The sequence below is a fragment of the Netta rufina genome (assembly GCF_964035555.1).
Source record: "Netta rufina genome assembly, chromosome: 2".
Lineage (NCBI taxonomy): Eukaryota > Metazoa > Chordata > Aves > Anseriformes > Anatidae > Netta > Netta rufina.
The window spans coordinates 25,826,446-25,845,930 of record NC_140124.1 but is presented as its reverse complement, the minus strand read 5'-3'; the positions used below and the strand labels follow the sequence as shown (position 1 = coordinate 25,845,930).

At 39.6% G+C, this 19,485-nt stretch overlaps 1 protein-coding gene across 1 annotated transcript in view; it reads right to left on the bottom strand.

The window, feature by feature from the left end:
• CASD1 (CAS1 domain containing 1) overlaps positions 1–18,035 on the bottom strand; it is a 33,235-nt gene extending 15,200 nt beyond the window's left edge. The window contains exons 1-7 of the mRNA XM_084307004.1: positions 17,757–18,035; positions 8,263–8,359; positions 7,552–7,672; positions 6,015–6,059; positions 3,869–3,931; positions 2,520–2,564; positions 1,707–1,830 (exon numbers count right to left, since the gene is read on the bottom strand). Coding sequence (XP_084163130.1) covers positions 1,707–1,830; positions 2,520–2,564; positions 3,869–3,931; positions 6,015–6,059; positions 7,552–7,672; positions 8,263–8,359; positions 17,757–17,889 — 628 coding nt within the window. The 5' untranslated portion in view covers positions 17,890–18,035. The remainder of the gene's footprint in view (positions 1–1,706; positions 1,831–2,519; positions 2,565–3,868; positions 3,932–6,014; positions 6,060–7,551; positions 7,673–8,262; positions 8,360–17,756) is intronic.
• Positions 18,036–19,485: the final 1,450 nt, after the last annotated feature.

Here is a 19,485-nt window from a genome sequence, read left to right as displayed (position 1 = left end):
AGAATGGGCACATTAATCTTCCACTTTGCAAATACATTTATTTAATTCAAGCTGCACAGGCTCCTTTCATTTTGGTAGCTGCAATTGTTTAATGGTACAGTAAGAGGTATATAGTGAGGAATGAGCGACTGCAACCAGAGTTGCTTACAACGAGATACTCTTTTCACCATTCCCTAGTTATGCAAGTGTACTAATAGACCAAAAAGCTTTGGCCAGACATGAATGCCTGTTTTATTTTCCCCAAGCTTTTGTGCTCCATAAAGAGCATATAATGCTGGAGTGTAGAGCTGCTGCCTTTTCTCAGTAATGGAACCTTTACCTGGGGAATTCCAAAGCCAAGAGGAAAGATAGGCAGCAGAACAAACACATAGGGGGAAAAAGATCCTCCAAATTATAGTCACTGCAACAGAAACCAGTTTCTTGTTTCTCTAAGCCACAGCCTATAAACATACTCCAATTGTTCCTGTTGATTCCAGTTTAACTGATGGTAGAATCTCAGCTTTTCAGTAGTCTGGAACAGTCCTTAGTTGCCTGCAGGCTTCAAAGACTATATAGAGCTTAACACTAAGCTAGACAGGGATCAAAGTGAGGACTGCTAGGTTGCTATGAAAAGCTGGTGATGTTCATAACTCTGGTAAAACACACTCTAAGAGCTAGAAGGTGATTTACTCAAGCCACCTCTTGACTGCTTTGGACAGTCAAAGTCTAGACAACCCTGTGTGTACAAAGCCTATGCATACAATGCTCCATGCACAGCTTTTGCTCTTATTCATTCCATTATGAGCACAAAGAGCTCAGAGATCACTTAAATGGACTGGATCTTTCCCTACAAAATGTTAGGACATGTCTGACAGCTAATTGCTTCTGTTATAGATAAATATGGTTTTGAAAGCAATGTGAAAAGATGAATCTGTTGATTCATGTTAACCTCTAGAACCATCTTTCATAGGAACTTGTATGTGACTTTAAGGGTACAGCTGGGTATATTACTATCAGGGCTCAAAACATGTTTACATTTCTCACTGAGGCGATGAGAATGTTACATTCCATGGCTAATAAACCAGGAGCACATTCTACTATCAGCTCATTCAGTTTCAGAGACATAGCTGAGTTCTAATAAAGAAAAGTAAAAGAATGTAAGCTTAGTGTCATCATAAATCTCACAGGTTCATTCTGAACCATGATTTCTGGCTCCAAATCTTAATTCATCAGAGCTTAGTGTATAGAAGCGCATACTCTAGAAAGCTGAGTTCTCTATAGTCTTTAGAGTTTGTGTCTATTCATTCTAGACATGCATAGGATGTTGAACCTTTCCTATTATTTATGTAATCTGAAAATTTAATGGAATATGAATGCAGGAATACAGATGTTTTATGCATTTGTGTTTTTGACTCCCTTGAGACATGTACAGAGCACACTACAGTGAGAATACTCCTGGCATCTTGAGTCTGAGAAAGAGCTAACAGAATTAAGAGTTCAGAAAGCAAACGACTTTCCTGAGAGAGAATTAAGATCTCCATTACTACTAACAACTACTTAGGTGCAAGCTTGTTATGGCTGCAAGAAAAGCTGCATTAGAATCCAAACAAAATATTTAATCTGGAAGTCAGCAGTATGGACTAAGCTCTGCATATGCTTCTACAAAAGAATGGTTCAACAGACAGCAGCAGTATGAATTGTTATAAACCAGCTGTTCATCACTTTACCTTGTAAGACCCAGTAAACATCACTACTTTTTGCTAATTTTTCCAAAAGAGGTGCAATTGCAGTGATATTGATTTTATATTGTGTGAGGGCTTCATTGCTGCCATTGTGAATCTTGATAGACCACTGGAAAATTAAACAAAAAGAGATTCAGAACCTGTATGTCTCCCAGTAGACAAATCTACACAGCTAAAATACCTATTTTTACATATATCTTAGGAAATATTCTATTCAACATAAAGTCAAGTTTTAAAAAGCAGAGCACCAGAGAGACATTCTCAGAACAACCTCCTTTTCTTAAAATAAGCCAACAGCTTATAATACTTCTATTTATAAACTGTTAAGCTTTGACATCTTAAGATAGAACATGTCCAAACTAAAGTATCATGACCAAATCAAAAGCTATGAAAAAGGAGTACAGAGTCAGTTAAAGATACAGAGAAGTTTCAAAATAATGTCAAATTCAAGGTCATGCCAAAGTTTCATCTACTAGCAGCATCCCAGTTAGTACGCAAGCACTTGAATTTTCTTTATGAATAATCTGCTTGGAACAAAGCTACTTCAGTTTTTACCTATGATTCAAGCTAATCAAAGCTTATCAACCAGTACTGCTGGCAGTAAGCAAGTACTGTATATCACATAGCTATAATAAAATGTACTTGATACTTCAGAACTACTAGCAGGAAATTAATTGATAGCATATTTTTATTATTAGTTGGAATAAAAACTCTATCTTGTAATCAGCTTGAGAGCATAAAAATTATCTTACTAAAACTTCCTTCTTTACTCAAATACCCAATATACGTATAACTTACCGTGGCAGCTCCTGCTACAATTATATGAGGTTTTGCCACAGAACCCTAAGTCACAAAGAAAAAATAAATTAGTTTTAAAATATTCACAAATCTCATCTATCATTTGACTTACTGATCTGGTTAATGAAGACTCATATCTTAAATAACTATGACTTGACTTGTCCATCATTTAATGCTTACAGGGACATTACAAAGACATCAACGTGAAATACCAACATTTTCCTGTAATAGAGCGCCAAGTATCAATAAGCACTTAAAATCACTATCTATTTAGCTTTTAATTTTAATTTATACTGCTATCTAAACACCTCCTCCTAAGGTCAAGTAAACCAAAGGTCACACTATTGAAGTACACTTTATCTTTTTGCATCTCTCGGCATTCTCAAACATCTGTTTGATCTGTTGCACTGATTAAAGTAACCACAAAACCAGTGACAAAAACAGAATAAGAATAAGAGAGTTGTTGCCCCAAAGGTCTGAAAGTTATGCCTAATGCAAGGAACATAAGATGTACACAAATAGAGGAGTACAAGGAAACAGACGGCGCTGACCTCCTCAATACAAGTTTTGCCTTGGCAACACCAAGGCTTGAACAGCTCATTTTTTGTAGTAATCACAAAAGAAGAAAAATTAATGATAACTTCAGCTGTTTTGATAGAAGGTGTCTTGAGAGAATTACAAATAAGGTAACAAAAGAATCACTATTGGCCATTATTAAATAAAAGCAAGCTATTCAGAGTCCAAAAAAGGAAGGAAAACAAAAAAATGAGTTGCCATTCTTTTAACATTTCATTCTTTATCAGAACTACATAACCTTATGCTGAATTATACAACCATCTATAAAACAACTGTGAGACACAAAATAAATGCTACATAATTTGCAGGTAGTATTGAAAAAAAAATCAAAACATTTTTCGTTTTCCAAATTGCCTTTGTTTTTCAGCTTATAACACTCAAACTAATGCAAATATCAAAATGTCTGGTAACAGAAAGACATAGCCACAGCAAGCACAGACCAAGACAGCTGCCAAATCAGAGTAGAACTGTTTCAGCTCCTACTGGGATGAATCAACCTGCCCCTAGGAAATTTTTTTTTCCTCCTTGTTTTGGTGTTATTATTGGCTCAAGCAAAGCCAGCCATGGGAGACCACAAGATGCCAAGAAATACATACAGCAGCAAACATGCCCCTTTCACTCTTTTTTCATGTCAAATTTCAGATCTCTGGTACATAACTGACTGATTATAATGTCGTAGGCTGCAATTGTTTACCTCTTAGTAATTATAACCATGTTTATTAAAAAAGAGGTCAACTGCAGTATTTACCTAAAATAAAAAATTTAAGACCAACCTCAGTCCAAGATTTGATGCGCTGCCTCATAGAGCCATTAACTTCTGGATACCACAAGAAATCCTGTAAAACAAACGCAGATGTAATCTGTAAGCATCAAGACAAGAATTAGACTAATGACAAAAATAAAAAAAATTAACTAATAGCCACCAGTTGAACTGTGAAGGAAAACCACATAACCCAAAGTGAGATTTCCTTGATAGTAAGCATGAAAAGTCTGACAATGCTGTTTTGCTTTTTTTTTTTTTTCCTGCCAGACTGCATTAGTCTCCATGGAAAATAAAAATAAAATAAAATAAAATAAAATATTGTGTAGTTCAAGAGGCAAGATTTCATCAAGAAGGTAACTTTCAGCCTCTGGCAAATGGAACGGCCTCACAGGTTTCCAATGCAATCAGAGCTAAAAACAAGGTCACATCTACAACCTATTTAGTACAGCTTGCTTTTTGCTCAATTTCCCATAGTTTTCTAGCAACTGATTTTTCATTTTTTATTTGAGATGTCAAGAATAGTGCCCAACCTTCATCTAGAAAAACAATCTAAATTTTGGCTAGTGCTATTATGTCTGCCAGGTAAATCTGAAGCTACCTACTATCTAGTTACTTCTCAGATGCATACGCATCCAAAGGACTACAAATACACATTAAAGTGAAATCTCAAAGAATGCACATGCAGAAATTATGATGCAGAAACACTACCAGCAGAAAGGAAACGTCTTCCACCTGCACAGACCTAAAGATTTTGTAGTTCTCTTGTGTAATGTAAATGTACTAATTGGTAGGAAACTGGGAGATACAGGCAGTATCTGAAGGACAGAATGGTTAGTGTTATGACTGGAAAGGGCAAAATTAAACTTGCCACTTGTTGCTCAGTGGTTTTCTCCTTCATTAGTCAAGTATTTTCCACGTTTAGGTCACTTGGTCACAGCCATTCAGAATGTAAAAATTCACCTACCATGCCAACAATGTCAACAGCAATATGGAGCCCAAGCAAGGAAGCAGAGTGTTGTGCTTCGTAACTACCCAGAAGCCCAAACCTGCCACCTGAAACCTTAAGGGTTAGACACCTGCCAAGGCTTAAGGCGTTTTAAAGATGTAGCTCTGCCCCAGCCCAAGCCAATATGAACACCATTGCCATTAGCCCTTTATTCTGCTTTGTGTTTTGACCCCAGATTTCCAGCACTCAGCTAATCACACGATGAGCCACATCAGACCTGACCAAAACCAAACCCTACAAGGTAAGCTGGCTGAAACAACTCTTAAACCAGCCTGCTCCACAGCATTACCAGGGCCAGTTACTATATGTTCCTGTGTTCATGCTGTAAGCAGCAACAAAATGGGACAGAGTAGGCTTAAACTGCCACAGGCTCACATCCTAGGATGTTATTCCGTACTTTAATCATACCCATGTACACAAACAGGTACTGAAAACTCACTGGCAGACAGCTCAGCAAACACACTGCTTCTTTGGTGTTCATGAACAGAGAAATAAGTTGCCCCCAGGTGATAAACAAATACATGACTAGCAGAGTGCCAGCACTACCGACAGCTGTCACAGGAAGCAAGAAAGCTATTGAGGACACCATTTCAATTGCTGGGGCAGAAAACAACAATGCCCTTCATAAAACCTACCCTCAAGTACTTGTTTTTATTTATTTATTTTTAATATCCACATTGTAAACAACATTGTGGTTGTTTCTCTATGCAGAAACAGTGAAAAGGATATTTGTTGGGATAGCACAGAGAGCTTGACAGCAATTATTGCAACTACCACTCCAAGTAAGTTAGTCCAATGCATATTCCTACAGCTGTGAATGAGTAAGCTTCCTGGCAAAAAATACTCTTGGAAAGGCCAACTTACAAGATCTGACAAAAAGAAAAATTACACGCACTTCCAAAGCTTATGCCCAAAGCTATCACTCAATACAAGTACTCAAAGCCAAAGTCTTTCAATCTTATACAAAATATAATGTGTTGAGATACACTCCGACATTTTATTCAAGATCTATAAAGAATGTTGACACTGTAAAACTTCTTTTACTTTTCAACACTTGTGGAAACTTGAAAAATCCATCTCTTACTGCAATTTGTATGAAATTATACATGCATTATTATGGCTTGCAATTTAATGCCAGATAAAAGCTTACCACTTTAATTGAAGCAGATTTATCTTCAAAAGGGATGTTTCCATGCTGTCAAAAGAAAAGAAAAAAACACCACAATACAAACAAAGTAAAACAACCTTTGAGAAGAAAATATTACATTCTTATGTTAATTTACTCTCACCCCAAGTGTTACTGTCAGTAAAAAGGATTTTTCTTGTATAAACTTGTCAGTATACTCATGCAAAATGTTTACGTTATTTCCTAGATAAACAAACTAAAATCACAAAGGGTCATTTTTTCCTGGTAGGATTACATCCAAAGTCTTTCCTTTCTTACACTTCCTTTTGCTAGCCTTCTTGTTCATCTGTCTATCTTCTTCGTATAAAAGAAATGAATCAGTTTTAATTAAAGAATAAAGAAAGTTATCTTGAGCAGAAATAAAGCTGGGGTTATATCATTAAGTTTTTGTGTGAGATTGGAAGAGATTAGAAAGGAAGTAGTCAGATACCCCTAAAAGCATATACAATCCTCTTTTTAAAATACTAAGTAAAATACCAGTTTCAATCCTGGCCAAAAATGACAAGTATATTTCTCTTCCGCAAACAGATCTTGATTTTATGAATGCTTGACGAACAACACCTCTCAGCTTAAAATTAATTATAGCACTCTAACATCTCACGGATGCTGAATTCACCCTCATTTTTAGGCAGCAACTTTGACCTAACAATCAGACTAGGAAAAAAAAGAAAAAAGTTTTTCCATCAGTCAAATGTCTTCTTTTGAAAAGTCAAAGTGACTGCATACTGCCCACTGGCCAAGGTGCCAGCTTGCACTTCTAAATCACAGAAGTACTAATTGACATATCTGATCTACAGTTAAAAGTGGAGTGTCTCTTTTCCAACACATATACCCAAGAAAAGAGAGACCTAAGAAGCATGATTTAACAATTTAAATCAGAATTCTGTTCAGCAAGTGGTACAGCTAAATCCTTTCCTACTGCTTCCGCTATAGCAGGCTGTAGTTTACATTCCCCATCTCACAAGAATCTCTGCAGCAGCTATCAAAACAAAGGTGAGACCAGAAGCTATTTTTAGTTTTAGCCTCATGTTAGACCTGGAAATCTGTCATTGCCCCAAGGAATTTTATGAGCAGATTACCTCAGCGATCTAACTGACATAAAAAATGACAAATTGTAAACCATGAATTACTACTGTTTCAACACACACAATGAAACAATCATTTTCTCATCAAGAAGCCAGATACAAAGCCTAAATTGCAATGGGAGAAGTCAGCTTCATTTATTTATTCGAGACTGCCACAAGCATTCTCTCAAGCTTGACAGTTCATTTCTCAGACTTCCAATTATCTCATTAGTACTCAAACAATTAGCTTAGTCTAATCTTGCTCTTCTCCAGAATGCCATTTTGTGTTTCTTCTTCTTGATGGCTAAGCCAGCAAACAGTGTCATTTCTTGTGTGATTTTTGTTATTATTATTATTATTTTTAAGTTCTGAGAAGAATTAAGAGGTAAATTAGGAATAGAAGAAAGAAACAAAAACTTCAAAATAAACCACCTCACCTTATTTCCTTCTTCTTTGACTTGGGGATTTATGATTTTTATAAATGAATAGAACAGCTGTCGAATTCTAGAATCTCCTAAAAACACGATATGTTTGTCTACAAGGCAATTTTTTGCTTCACTGTAAAACAAAACAACAAGACTCGTGTTAAAGGAAATTTATAGTAGAAAAAAAAACTTTTGTTCTTCAGAGAAATCTATAGAACAATATAGGGAATTGAATATATTATATCTATCTCCAAGGAATGGTAAATCTTTTAAATATGATGAAATAATTAAAAGTTTACAGTAATTTGCATACAGATTTTTTAATAGAAAAAACAAATGATACAATTCCTCAAGGAAGATTACTTTTAGTACACATTTAGCTACTTGGGATTCTACAAATCAGGACAGTATTTTCCCTTCCAGTAATCTGAAAGGGACATACAAAGTTATGCCATCTCTTGCACTGTCTGATGGCTCTTCATGACAAGTGTCAGTACTAATACCAGCAACATTTATTTGTATTTTAATATAGAAGCACAAATGTGGTAGACACTACAGATACACAGATAATATACAACAAGAATTTCTTCTGATAAATGTTGTCTATTTGTGAAAGCCTAGATAATTAGCCATATATCAAAAAAACATTTGAAACAACTTCAACTGCAGTTGAACAACAATTACTCTTCTTTCCAGGCAGATGAACCAAAAAAGTTTCCTTACCTATTTTTATACTTGTGCATCATACAACTGTGGGGCTGCCATACTTTTTCTCCAAGAAATCTTCCACTCGACAGAAGATACTCACATGAATCATCGCCTTTAAAATATTAAATTGAGATTAGAATTCAGACACATGGAAGTCACAAAACCCCACCGCTACTAAGCATAAATAAATAAATCTGACAGTATTTGAAACACAAAGGAATGGAAGCAAGCAACAGCAGTAACCAAATTTAACTTATGAAAAAGTCTTGCACAAATTTTTGCAAATCGCCTTCTCCCTTATTATACTACACTTCTCTGTAAAATATTCCTCTGTCTGCAAAACGTTCATGATCCCATTTTTGCCGTTGGAAAGAAGCTGTGTTTCACCTAGCACAGTGTTTCCACTAAAAGATGCCAATCAACTGTGCTATCCAAATAAAAAAAAAAACCATGAAATTTTTATTATATTAAGCTGTTAATTCTTTAATGTTCTACACAGAATTACTGCAGACTGCTTATTGTACAGAGCATGGAGCTCAAAAAAAAGAAAGTCTCTTACTTCTCCTTGTTTAAGATGCAGCTGTCAACTTGGAACAGCTGAAATTACATGCTGGGTTAACAGGCAAAACAAAAAACCATTTACATAAGATTTTGCTGATGATTCTGAATTGCAGCTACCATTTCCAGTTCAGAAGTTTTACACTAATTACAATTATTCACTTTGTGGGTGGAGATTTTGGGTCACTTTTTAAAGTTCATGTAAATAAAATACCTAATTTCTGAAATCGGTGACTCTCTCCCAGTAAATGTACCTGATTCTGCTGCCACATAAACCCAAGGCAGCTGAACACTGCTCACTGCAAGAAGAGTCGCCCTCCAACATTTTTGTCATGCTTGGCCTTTCAGAGCACAACAAACAGGAAAACAGCAGTGAATGAAACACGAGTACCTGTGCTAGCTTGTGAAAAAACTTCGAGTACCTGTGCTAGCTTGTGAAAAAACTTCGTGCCACAGCCCCTACTTCACGCTTCCTGTCGAAAATTGACTTTCAACAAATGCAAATCTGCTCTTTTACTCCACTGTAACCTGCAGGCCCTAATTCTAAAGAAGGGAGCATTTTCTATCAACTTTTAGAGCTGCTGGAAGCCACACATAATGAGACAGGCAGGATTTCTATCTCAATTATTAAGAGAAAATCTGAAGCTTTATCTTGATCTGCAAATTAGGGTGAACAGAAAGAGCCATCAGCAGGGTGATGTCTGAGGTCTGTTGGAATGCGAATTTATGAGGCACCGCTGACCCATTTCAGCGCACAGTCCTAAATGTAAAATATCAGTGGTACTACAGTAACATTTTCAGGAAAAAGAGACAGAGACATGGTCTCACTTATCGTGTGCTTAAACAGCGTGCTCAGGTGGCCAAGAAGGCCAACGGCATCCTGGCTTGTATCAGAAACAGTGTGACCAGCAGGACCAGGGAGGTGATCGTCCCCCTGTACTCAGCTCTGGTGAGGCTGCACCTCGAGTACTGTGTTCAGCTTTGGGCCCCTCACTGCAAGAAGGATGTCCAGAGAAGGGCTACAATGCTGGTGAAGGGCCTGGAGCACAAGTCCTGTGAGGAGCGGCTGAGGGAACTGGGGTTGTTTAGTCTTGAGCTGAGGAGGCTCAGGGGAGACCTCATTGCTCTCTACAGCTGCCTGAAAGGAAGGTGTGGGGAGCTGGGGGTCGGCCTCTTCTCACAGGTAACTAGTGACAGGACGAGAGGGGATGGCCTCAAGTTGTGCCAGGGGAGGTTCAGGTGGGAAATGAGGAGACATTTCTGCTCACAGAGAGCAGTCAGGCGTTGGGATGGGTTGCCCAGGGAGGTGGTGGAGTCACCGTCCCTGGGGGTGTTCAAGGCGAGGCTGGATGTGGTGCTCAGGGACAGGGTTTAGTGGTGACATTGGTAGTAGGGGGATGGCTGGACCAGATGATCTTGAAGGTCTTTTCCAACCCTAATGACTCTATGATTCTGTGATTCCACATGACCAGAGTTCAACCAAGAAAGAAAAAGGCCAAAAAAAAAAAAAAAAAAAAAAAAAAAAAGTACACTGGATATATAAGGACTTTCTGTGCAAAATTCTGATAGGAAAACGTAGCCTATGTTATGGTGATAACATCACAGTCAAAGCTATTTAATTTTCATATGCACTGAATCAACTTTTTTTTTTTTTTTTTTTTTTTTAAGTTATATTTAGGATAATTGCTACAATTATCCTAACTATAACAATACCAGCAAGCTGTACCACAGCCTGCGTGGCAGCCCCTGGCCAAGGGCAGGGGCAGAGGTTGAACGAGGTGGGACAGCCCCTTCTGGGGGCTACCACAACCGCCTGCTTGTACTGCAGGTTCTCAGTAGTCCCACTCTGGCCTGTTCATATCTGTGGAAATATTTCACCCTATACACTAAAAGTTTAGGGTCTGCGCTGACACCGTAAAGTTAAAATTATAGTTTATGATTATCACTGCTTCAACAGCAACTAAGAGCAAGATTAACAGCTGAAAAGTTTCTGCTCGGAGTTTGAATGTTCACTGTCAGTAAAGCATTGGCTTTACTGAAATACAATTATTTTAATGTTTTCCACAATGTTCTATAAAAGTATATTTCCCCCATAAATACCCATGAAATTATTTTAAATATTTGGTCTGTGAAAGCAATGAATTGCTTTCTACAGCATGCATGAAGTATTAAAGAAGGCAAGAACCCTCTCTTGCTTCCCCACAATAAATTTCAATAAAATACAGATTAATAAAATTAACAATACAAATTAATAAAATGAACCCCCATGGACATATGTGCTCTTTTACTTAAGTAACTCCTCAAACAGGGGTGAAGAAGAACCTGGAAACCCGGGAGACGACAACACCAACATTTCCAATGTTCTCACAGGAATAACTACAAGGTAAAGAAGGTAGTGCCCTGCAGGCTTTGCTCTCATCACTAGATGACACCTTTCTCTTCCTTCCCCAACAGCATTACTTTCCTTTATTCCACAACACTGAAGTTAAAAGGTTAACAATCCCTCTTCCAATCCCAGTGTCTGACAAGAGACTTACCATCCAGCAAAAATAAGCCTTTTAACGTGACAGGGCAAACCAGCATTAAAGAATACGTTAATGATGTGAACATCTGTATTTCCAACAAACACAGAGCCAGGATCACAGATCTGACCAGAAAACTATTGCATTAACATTGGCAATGATGATTTGTGTGCTGATTCTTAGCTGCCTGCTCCTTCCCAGTCCTCCCACAAAAATAGAAGGTAAGGTTCCTATCTATGAAGCTGAAAAAGCATAAAACAAAATGCTCATTTGAAGTGTAGCTGACACCCAAAACTCTTGAGTTTTCTGACTCCAAAATTCTAATTTTCTCTTACATAGGATGTGCAAAGAGTATCTCTGATATAGAAGTATAGACAACACACCTCACATATGCTGTTTCTTGGAGCAGAACATAAAATTAGCTTGAGGGAAGGAAGAATTGGCAGCTGAAGACATCTTCCGTCTTTATCTTCCTCTCTGGAACTCCTTCTATCCGATTTTGTGAAAATCATAAGACGGGAATGTAGAACAGACTGTCTTTCAACTGCTACTCCTTGCCTCACTTTACAACCAAATTCAGTGATAGGAACAAAATCAAGTGTTATAACTTCCAACTATCTAAGGCTCCTCGTTGCCTTACTTCAAAATGCAACTGCAATAATCAGGCTTCTTTCCTTTCCCGGACCTTCAATTACTTACCACTCCTAATGCATCATCACTACTAAAAAAAGCTGGAATAACATGAAGAATTATAACAGTTCTGGAAAGTGTCTGGGTAAACATCTCAGAGTCATAGCTTTGGGTGTATGTCGGTTCTCCATGAGCAACCCACACGTAACACTGCTAACACGTGCGATACACTCCTGGTCAGGCAGATTTTGATGCATAGGAGATGTGTTTTAAGACCTGAATGAAATGCACAAATACAGTGATAAACTCCTAATTTTGTCATGAGAAAGCGTCCATTACTTGTGCCAGGGTAGTTCATGATTTCCCTTGAATTCACCAACAACCTCTCAAGCAAATCCTTGAGGTACCACAAATCAAATTGACGCACCTGCACTACCCATGTCAAACCGATTAATTACCAAGCAGCAACAGGATGTGGTAAACTGCCAGACGCAGAGGACCACGTGCCTCTGAACGCTTCAAGGAGCTCTCAGAGCACGGTGAGACCTTAGGCTGTAGATGCAGGCTGATCTCAGAGATTTCCAGAAACGCAGTCTCTATCCTGTTTTTCAACCAGCACAGGTCACTCCAGGTCAGCAATACAGCTTTTTTTTTTTTTTTTTTTCCAGTTGGTGCTTGTTTCACTAGTCAGCACGGTGCCATTGCAGAGCAGATTAAAGAAAAGATCTTCTAGAAGCAGTTTATTAATGCAGTTCTCCTCTTCAAACCATTGCTACTTAACAAGACAGCTGCTGATCCTGCTGCCAAAATTTCTGCAGAAGTAGCTCCAAACACAGCAAATGATGTGCAAAGCTGAATTTCTACCTACTTTTAAGATATGTTGGCATAGCTCAGATTTGCTGCAGTTATCTTTCTAATAGAAAACATAAACTCAAGATGACTGGTTTTGTTTTTTCTTAATCACGTCAAATAAAAAGCTGTTTCTGTACATTGACTTCCAAGCAACAGAATTCATGTCTCTAACATATTCACTTCTTCATACCACCTCATTTCTAGAGAGTTGCTTAAGAATGAAACTGTCATGAAGAATTTAAAAGCTACCAAGCTCATGTTGGTTGTGATTAGATTATGAGAACAGGTGACTTACAGTTATTACTGTTACTGCTATAAAAACCTCAACTTCGCAGATGATGAAAATTACAAGATGTATCGAAGCGACATAAGAGTGAAGCACGTAAAGGAAAATCCACCACTAATTCCACTCCCTCTGAAACCCATTAACTGACACTGAAGAAGACGCAGAAGAAAATAAAGATGGTATTCATGGTCAGACCAGCCTGGTACCCTGTCTTTGGCAGAGGCCACAAAGGATGAAGAAGAAGAGCACACATAATATTCTTGCCTAATTTTATTCCAACAGTGTTCAGTCCAGGAGCTTCCTGAGCTAGAGATGATTTCTACATATTTTATAGAACCTTCAACAAATTTATTTCTGACAAAGTCACATTATCTTCTCTTCAATTTTTTATCCTTCACAGCATCTTTCTACAGGCATTTTCCATGCCCACAGCTGCTGCTCCTCTAAGAACCACCTGCCTTTCATTATTTTACATATGTGCTTTCTACTAGTTTTATTTGGTCTCGTACGGGAAAGGAAAGATCACACTCACGTCCATCATGATCTGCAGACCACTATCAATCCTTCCTAAGCCATCTGTTTTCAAGACTGAGAATCTTACTCATTTTTCATAGCAGAGCATGTTCTGTGTCTTCAGATCACGAGCAAAACTTAGCAGCTCTACACTCCATTGGAAATGCCCACAAACAAAGCTATGCTGCCGTACAGGGCTGCTACTGAAGCTGCATTACAGACACCACACACAGGATAAAAATTAATTTTAAACATATAGAGGTAATATTTGAGGGCATGGAGGTATGCTTTCTTTGCCAGCTCTAGATACTGCACAACTTACTATTTCCCCAAGCAATGCAGAAAGGTTCTAAAGCCCATGAGGAGCATTACTTATGTTCGAGTCTTTCTTCAGACAAAATAGTCAAATCTCAGTGGGGGGAAGGAGGCTAAAACAAGATGGAAACAGCAGCCAGGACCATAAACTGGAGATTACACACCAGTTGGTGCCCCTGGAAATGCACCTTCTTCTTAACCATTAATGAGATCTCACATACATAAATAAATAAAATTAGTCATTCTACATGAAAACCACAGACTGCTCTTTTTAAGCTCTTCCTTTGTGTTTTGTTTTGTTTTTTTAAAAGCTATCCTCCCAAAAATCACATCTTCAAAATCTTGTTTTTCCACTGAATTTCTGAAATTTCACAGTCCTCATTCACACTACACACACCAGGACTGACAGCACCTTCCCCGTTTCAAAGAACAGGAAATCCAGTTGTGCACTATTGCTCAAAATAAAAATGTAGTTTAAAATCTGATCATTCAACCATGATTCTAAGAATGCAAACATTTAAATAAAGCATATTTCCATTCTTACAGCTCTAAGACTGTACCTTTGTAACAGACTGTAACTTTACTGGATATTACGTAAGCATTTAGTCCAAATAACTTTTTGAAGAAGCTGTATGCAAGTTGAAGACAGTTTAATTCCTCTTAATTCACTTAAGGTTTTGCAAAAAACGTAGATGACCCCTAAATGCAAAACCCCGATCATGAATTTGACCTACCACACCTACAGTCCGACATTTTTTCATACAAGTAGCGTTCACATGGGCAAATTTTCCTGGGTAATACAGCGAGCTGCTCCTGTCTAAAATGTGCATTTGCACAAGAGGCTACAGTTAGCCCAAACCATTATATATAAACATAATCAGACAAAACAAAGAAACACTACATGAAGTCTTGCTCTCCCAAAGGAAGCCAGGACAAAAGCAACCAGTTCATAAAGTGTATGCATATTCTTAACTTTAATTAATGCCTTATGAACTTTTCAAGATTACAATCGGAGAAGAAAAATAGATGCCAGTCTGCATAACAGGGGTTTCTAATCTGAGCACAATAAACCAGGCTAACTACAGCATCTGACTGTCACACATGAAATCTTAGAATTACAGACACACTATGAACATACTAAATCTAAATATTAATTCTTTCACTCCTACTTTGGAGTACAGTACTTCAGAGTGAGAAAAAGGAGTATGTATGAAAGAAGCAGTCTTTACATGCCTTTACCAATTTCAGGATGTCTTCCTCCACAAAAACAATACATAAATAAATAAATAATCCAGTTTAAAAACAACTACCATTTTGTAAAGATTCTTAACATGCTCTTGCTTGTCCCACAGAACGGATTAATTACTGACCAACCTTCTTTGTGGCTAGCATTCCCTGTCTGGTTATGCACATTATTTGTGGTTTTCTCCCTTTGGCTGAATTGTCCAAAGATGTCTCTGCTTTCTTTGTTAATCAGGAAGGGGCTGTTTCAACTCACGTACAAACTTTAATATCCGAAGAAACTGATAACCTAAAAATACAACTTTTTTGGGGGGGAAAATAAATAAATAAATGAAAACCATCATAGAAGCTACCTCTCACAAAACCGATTTCACCAATTGTTACTTATATGCAGCTCTCTTTCATTCCCTCCACATTCCCAGGCTATCTGTAGAAAAGCAACAGTATACAAGTGCATGGTTAATTCATTATTGATTATTTTCTTTGACGCACTGTAGCAGAACGTATGTTCACATGAAAGTTTGTCTTTCTGCTCTCCTCTTCCTGACAGAAGCCAATGACAGATGCTCAAAGACGGTGTAAAAAAGCACGGCAAGTAGCGATCCCTCCCCTGGCACAGCCCAGCTTCTCTTCTAAAAATGGCAGCAGGTTTGCAGCCACCACCTGATTCACTTTCTACAAATCAGTATAACCCTTCTGGGGAGGATTTATAGTATAAAATCTTGGCAGCATGCTTCAAGATGTACTTATGTCTTGTGTGGAAAGAAGGCTTCATTCTGATTGTTTTAAAAGGTACTGCCTGCTAATTTCATTTTTCGCTTGGTACTTTTTGTGTTATGAAACAAGTCACATTTAATTTACCTTCCCCATATAATCCAGAACATTAGAAACCATTATCAGCTTACTTATTTTCCATCCAGGCTACAAAACTTTAACATTTCATTACTTCCATTTCATCCTTCTGATCATTTGCATGGCTTTTTGTGTATGTTTTCAATTTCTATTATACCTTTACTAAAAGGCAGTGACCAGCACCACAGACAGTAAGCGAGACGTAGGGTAGCTTTAGCTACATGGTATCACATCGAAATCTTCCATTTTTTCATGAATTTGCTGAATGTCAGATGTTCAAGACATTCACTGAAGGGTTGAAAAATTATCTCTCAGCCACCTCTGCTTTTACCTACCCCCAAAACTTTTGTATCTGCTATAAATGCCCAAAGTTGGGCATTTATAGCAGATACATGGGCATTTTGTCTCCTTTGAGCGGATAGCATTCAAAGTACAGAAATGGTTTAGAAAAAGAATCCTCCATTTCTAAACCATTTCTGTGCTTTGAATGCTATCTGCTCAAAGGAGACCAAACTGGATAGCTCTGTATTCTCTGTTGTCTCTTTCTGAAACATTTATTAGTCAATGAGAAAACCTCTCAGCCTATAATAGCTTCAAGAAACTGAAAGCACTAGGTGAAGGAACTTCCTGAAATCTTTGTGAAAACCCATACCAACTGTATCAACTTATGTGAAGGCCTGTAGACCGCTATCTTTTTTCAATTTGTGACTCAACAGCCTTATTAGGTCTCCCACCATGTATCACATTTATGCATAGTGCGCCTTCCTGTTAATTTGCTTAAAATGGAAGCCTTCATTTTCTTAGGTCACTCTTGAAATCCCCCTTTAAGAAAAAAAATAAAAATTATCATGCTTGGAACCCTCCTTCCATCTACTTTTGAGACCGACTTAAGCCACAGGGAACAGAGCACAACGAGCAAGCTCAGTTTTGTCACATCTGAGCTCCTTTAGCTGTCAGTACATACTTCAATGTCTCGCAACTTAGTGCTCTTCAGTTTATTAGCTTTACCGACAAGTGAGCTGGAGGGTGAATCCTGAGAGCTGTACCCGTACAGGCTCCCTAGCTACCTTCCCTATTTCCACAGGGAGCTGTTTCAGCCTGGTCTTCCTTGAGCAGGGGTCAGGAGCCTTATGATACAATGACACCAGCTGTCCTGCAACAGAACTGTAGCCAGCTGTCTTCAGATCAACTTTTTGATTTACCCACAAACTCCATTTCTTCAGAAGGAGGAAAAGATGCGAACCAACGACTCTCATGTCATTTGCAGAGCTCACCAAGTTCTCGGCTGTGGCACCACCACCACCCAAAACCCAAAGCGCAGCAACCCAGCACCTCCCTACCCACCTCGCCCCACTCACCACTTCTCCACAACCCCTGACGACACGGAAAACCCAAAAGGTTTATACCTCCACCAAGAAGCGGTATAACAAGCCTTGCACCAATTAACATTTTAACGACTGTAGCTGCCAGGTAAAGGCTATTAATCTGCATGTAGGGGGACGCAGCATGGAAGACGCTGCTCTGTCCCCTGCACCTACACACACAGAGGCAAGGCCCCAGTATTTCAGAGCACAACCCTATCACCCCCACGGGTCCCACGCCCGACCCGGAGGGCCTGGACCAGCCTGCGGCGAGCCCGGGGGGGGCCGCCCGGGGCTCCCCCGCTCCGAGTCGGGACCCGTCCCCTTGCCCCGTCCCCTTGCCCGCATGGCCACCGCTCCCCGCGGCCGCCCCCTCACCTCGGTACCGGCGGGAGGCGGCGTGGCAGGCGGTGAGGAGCAGGACGGCGCCCAGCGCCAGCGCCTTGGCGCTCCTCACGCTGAAGTAGTAGTTGATCTCCCGCTTGCCCAGGGTGTAGGCCAGGGCCGCCATCTTGGCTCCTCCATGACAACAGTGCGCGGCCGAGCGGGCGGGCGGGCCGAGCGGGGCAGCGATGGGGCCCCGCGGGCGGCCGAGGCAGCCCCCGCCGCCGGCTGCCACCGTCCCCACCGGAGCGGCGGAGACGAGCCCGACCCCCCGCCGCCGCCGGGGCGGAGCTGCCGCCCTCCTCCTCCTCCTCCTTCCTCTCCTCCTCCTCCTGGTGTCGCCGCTTCCCCTCCTCGGCCAGCGGGCGGCCCCGGCTCCCTGCTCCCAGCTCCCCGCCCCGCGGTGCTGGGGCTGCCTCAGCCCGCAGCGGGGCTCCGCGGTGCCGCGGTGTGCGGCTACCCGGCACCTATAAATGTATTAAAATTTATTTAATAAAATAATTTATTTATTTTAGTTGCCCGCCTCTCCTCTCTTGGCTTCTGTCAGGACGTTCGGTCATCAGCAGATAACGCTGACGCGGTTCAGATTCACCAGTTTGATGAGGGAAAGGGGAGCGTGTTGTGAGGGGAATGCTGACATCTCACACGCCCGGGTGCCTCCACAGTGAGGTATGACTACCTCAGTCATACCTGGAAAAAAAGATGCCAGGGAGCAGGTCAAGTCCTGAAACGGGGCTGCGGTGAGGCCTCCTGCACAACCTGTAGCCGCAGCAGCTGTGGGTACACAGCACCGAGTGACCAGAGTTAGGAGGAACAGAAACAAAAACTTGGCAAAAGCGTTCAGTACCTGTCTGCAAAAATGCTGGGAATAAACGAGGAGCAGTCATCGGGCCCCAGGTTCATGATGAAGAACCGCGCTCAGCTGGTTTGGACAGTTACTGTCTCATCTCAGAACCCTTGTCATTAGCACTGGCTAAAAAAAGTTAAACAAAATGATTTATTATTACTATTTATTTGTTTGGTTTTTATTTTCTGTTTGTTTTGACTGAGCATGTAAATATTGATGCTGCAATACTGGGATTTTGAACACCAACAAGTACGGTTTTCATTTCACCATCCTTCCATTTTCCTGTCATCCCCCAAATGCCATTCTGGAAACTTTGCAACTTCATAATGCATAATTGGTAATACATGACAAAGTTGGAAAGGGAAGCAGAATTAATGATATATGGAGAAACAAACAAATGAACAAAAACAAAACAAACAAACAAACAAACAAAACCACCATTAAATCAAGCAATTAAAACCGGGAAGTCCACACATTGCAAGCAAAGTTTTATTTTCAAGTCTTACATACAAGATTTGAGTTCTAACTATTCTTTGAGTGGGCACTGTTAGTGTATACTCAATGTATATGCCTTTTCCACCCACCCAATACTATCTGCCAGCATGTAATTTATATTTTTTTCTATTCAGATCAGTTTGTTACTTCATTTAGTTTCTGAGCCATATTTTAAAATATTAGATACACATTACTATTTTAGAATGCTCAGTTTTGTTCTCTCAGGGAGAGAGGGAAAAAAAGGTACCTGGTAAACTCCCAAGTGGACAGATACTATCAAGCTGGTGATGGTATGGATCCTTTTACTCCATAAATGAAAAATTCCAGTTTGTGTATTATTTTCTTGGTCATGCAACATTCAAAAAGCCACATTTTCAAAGC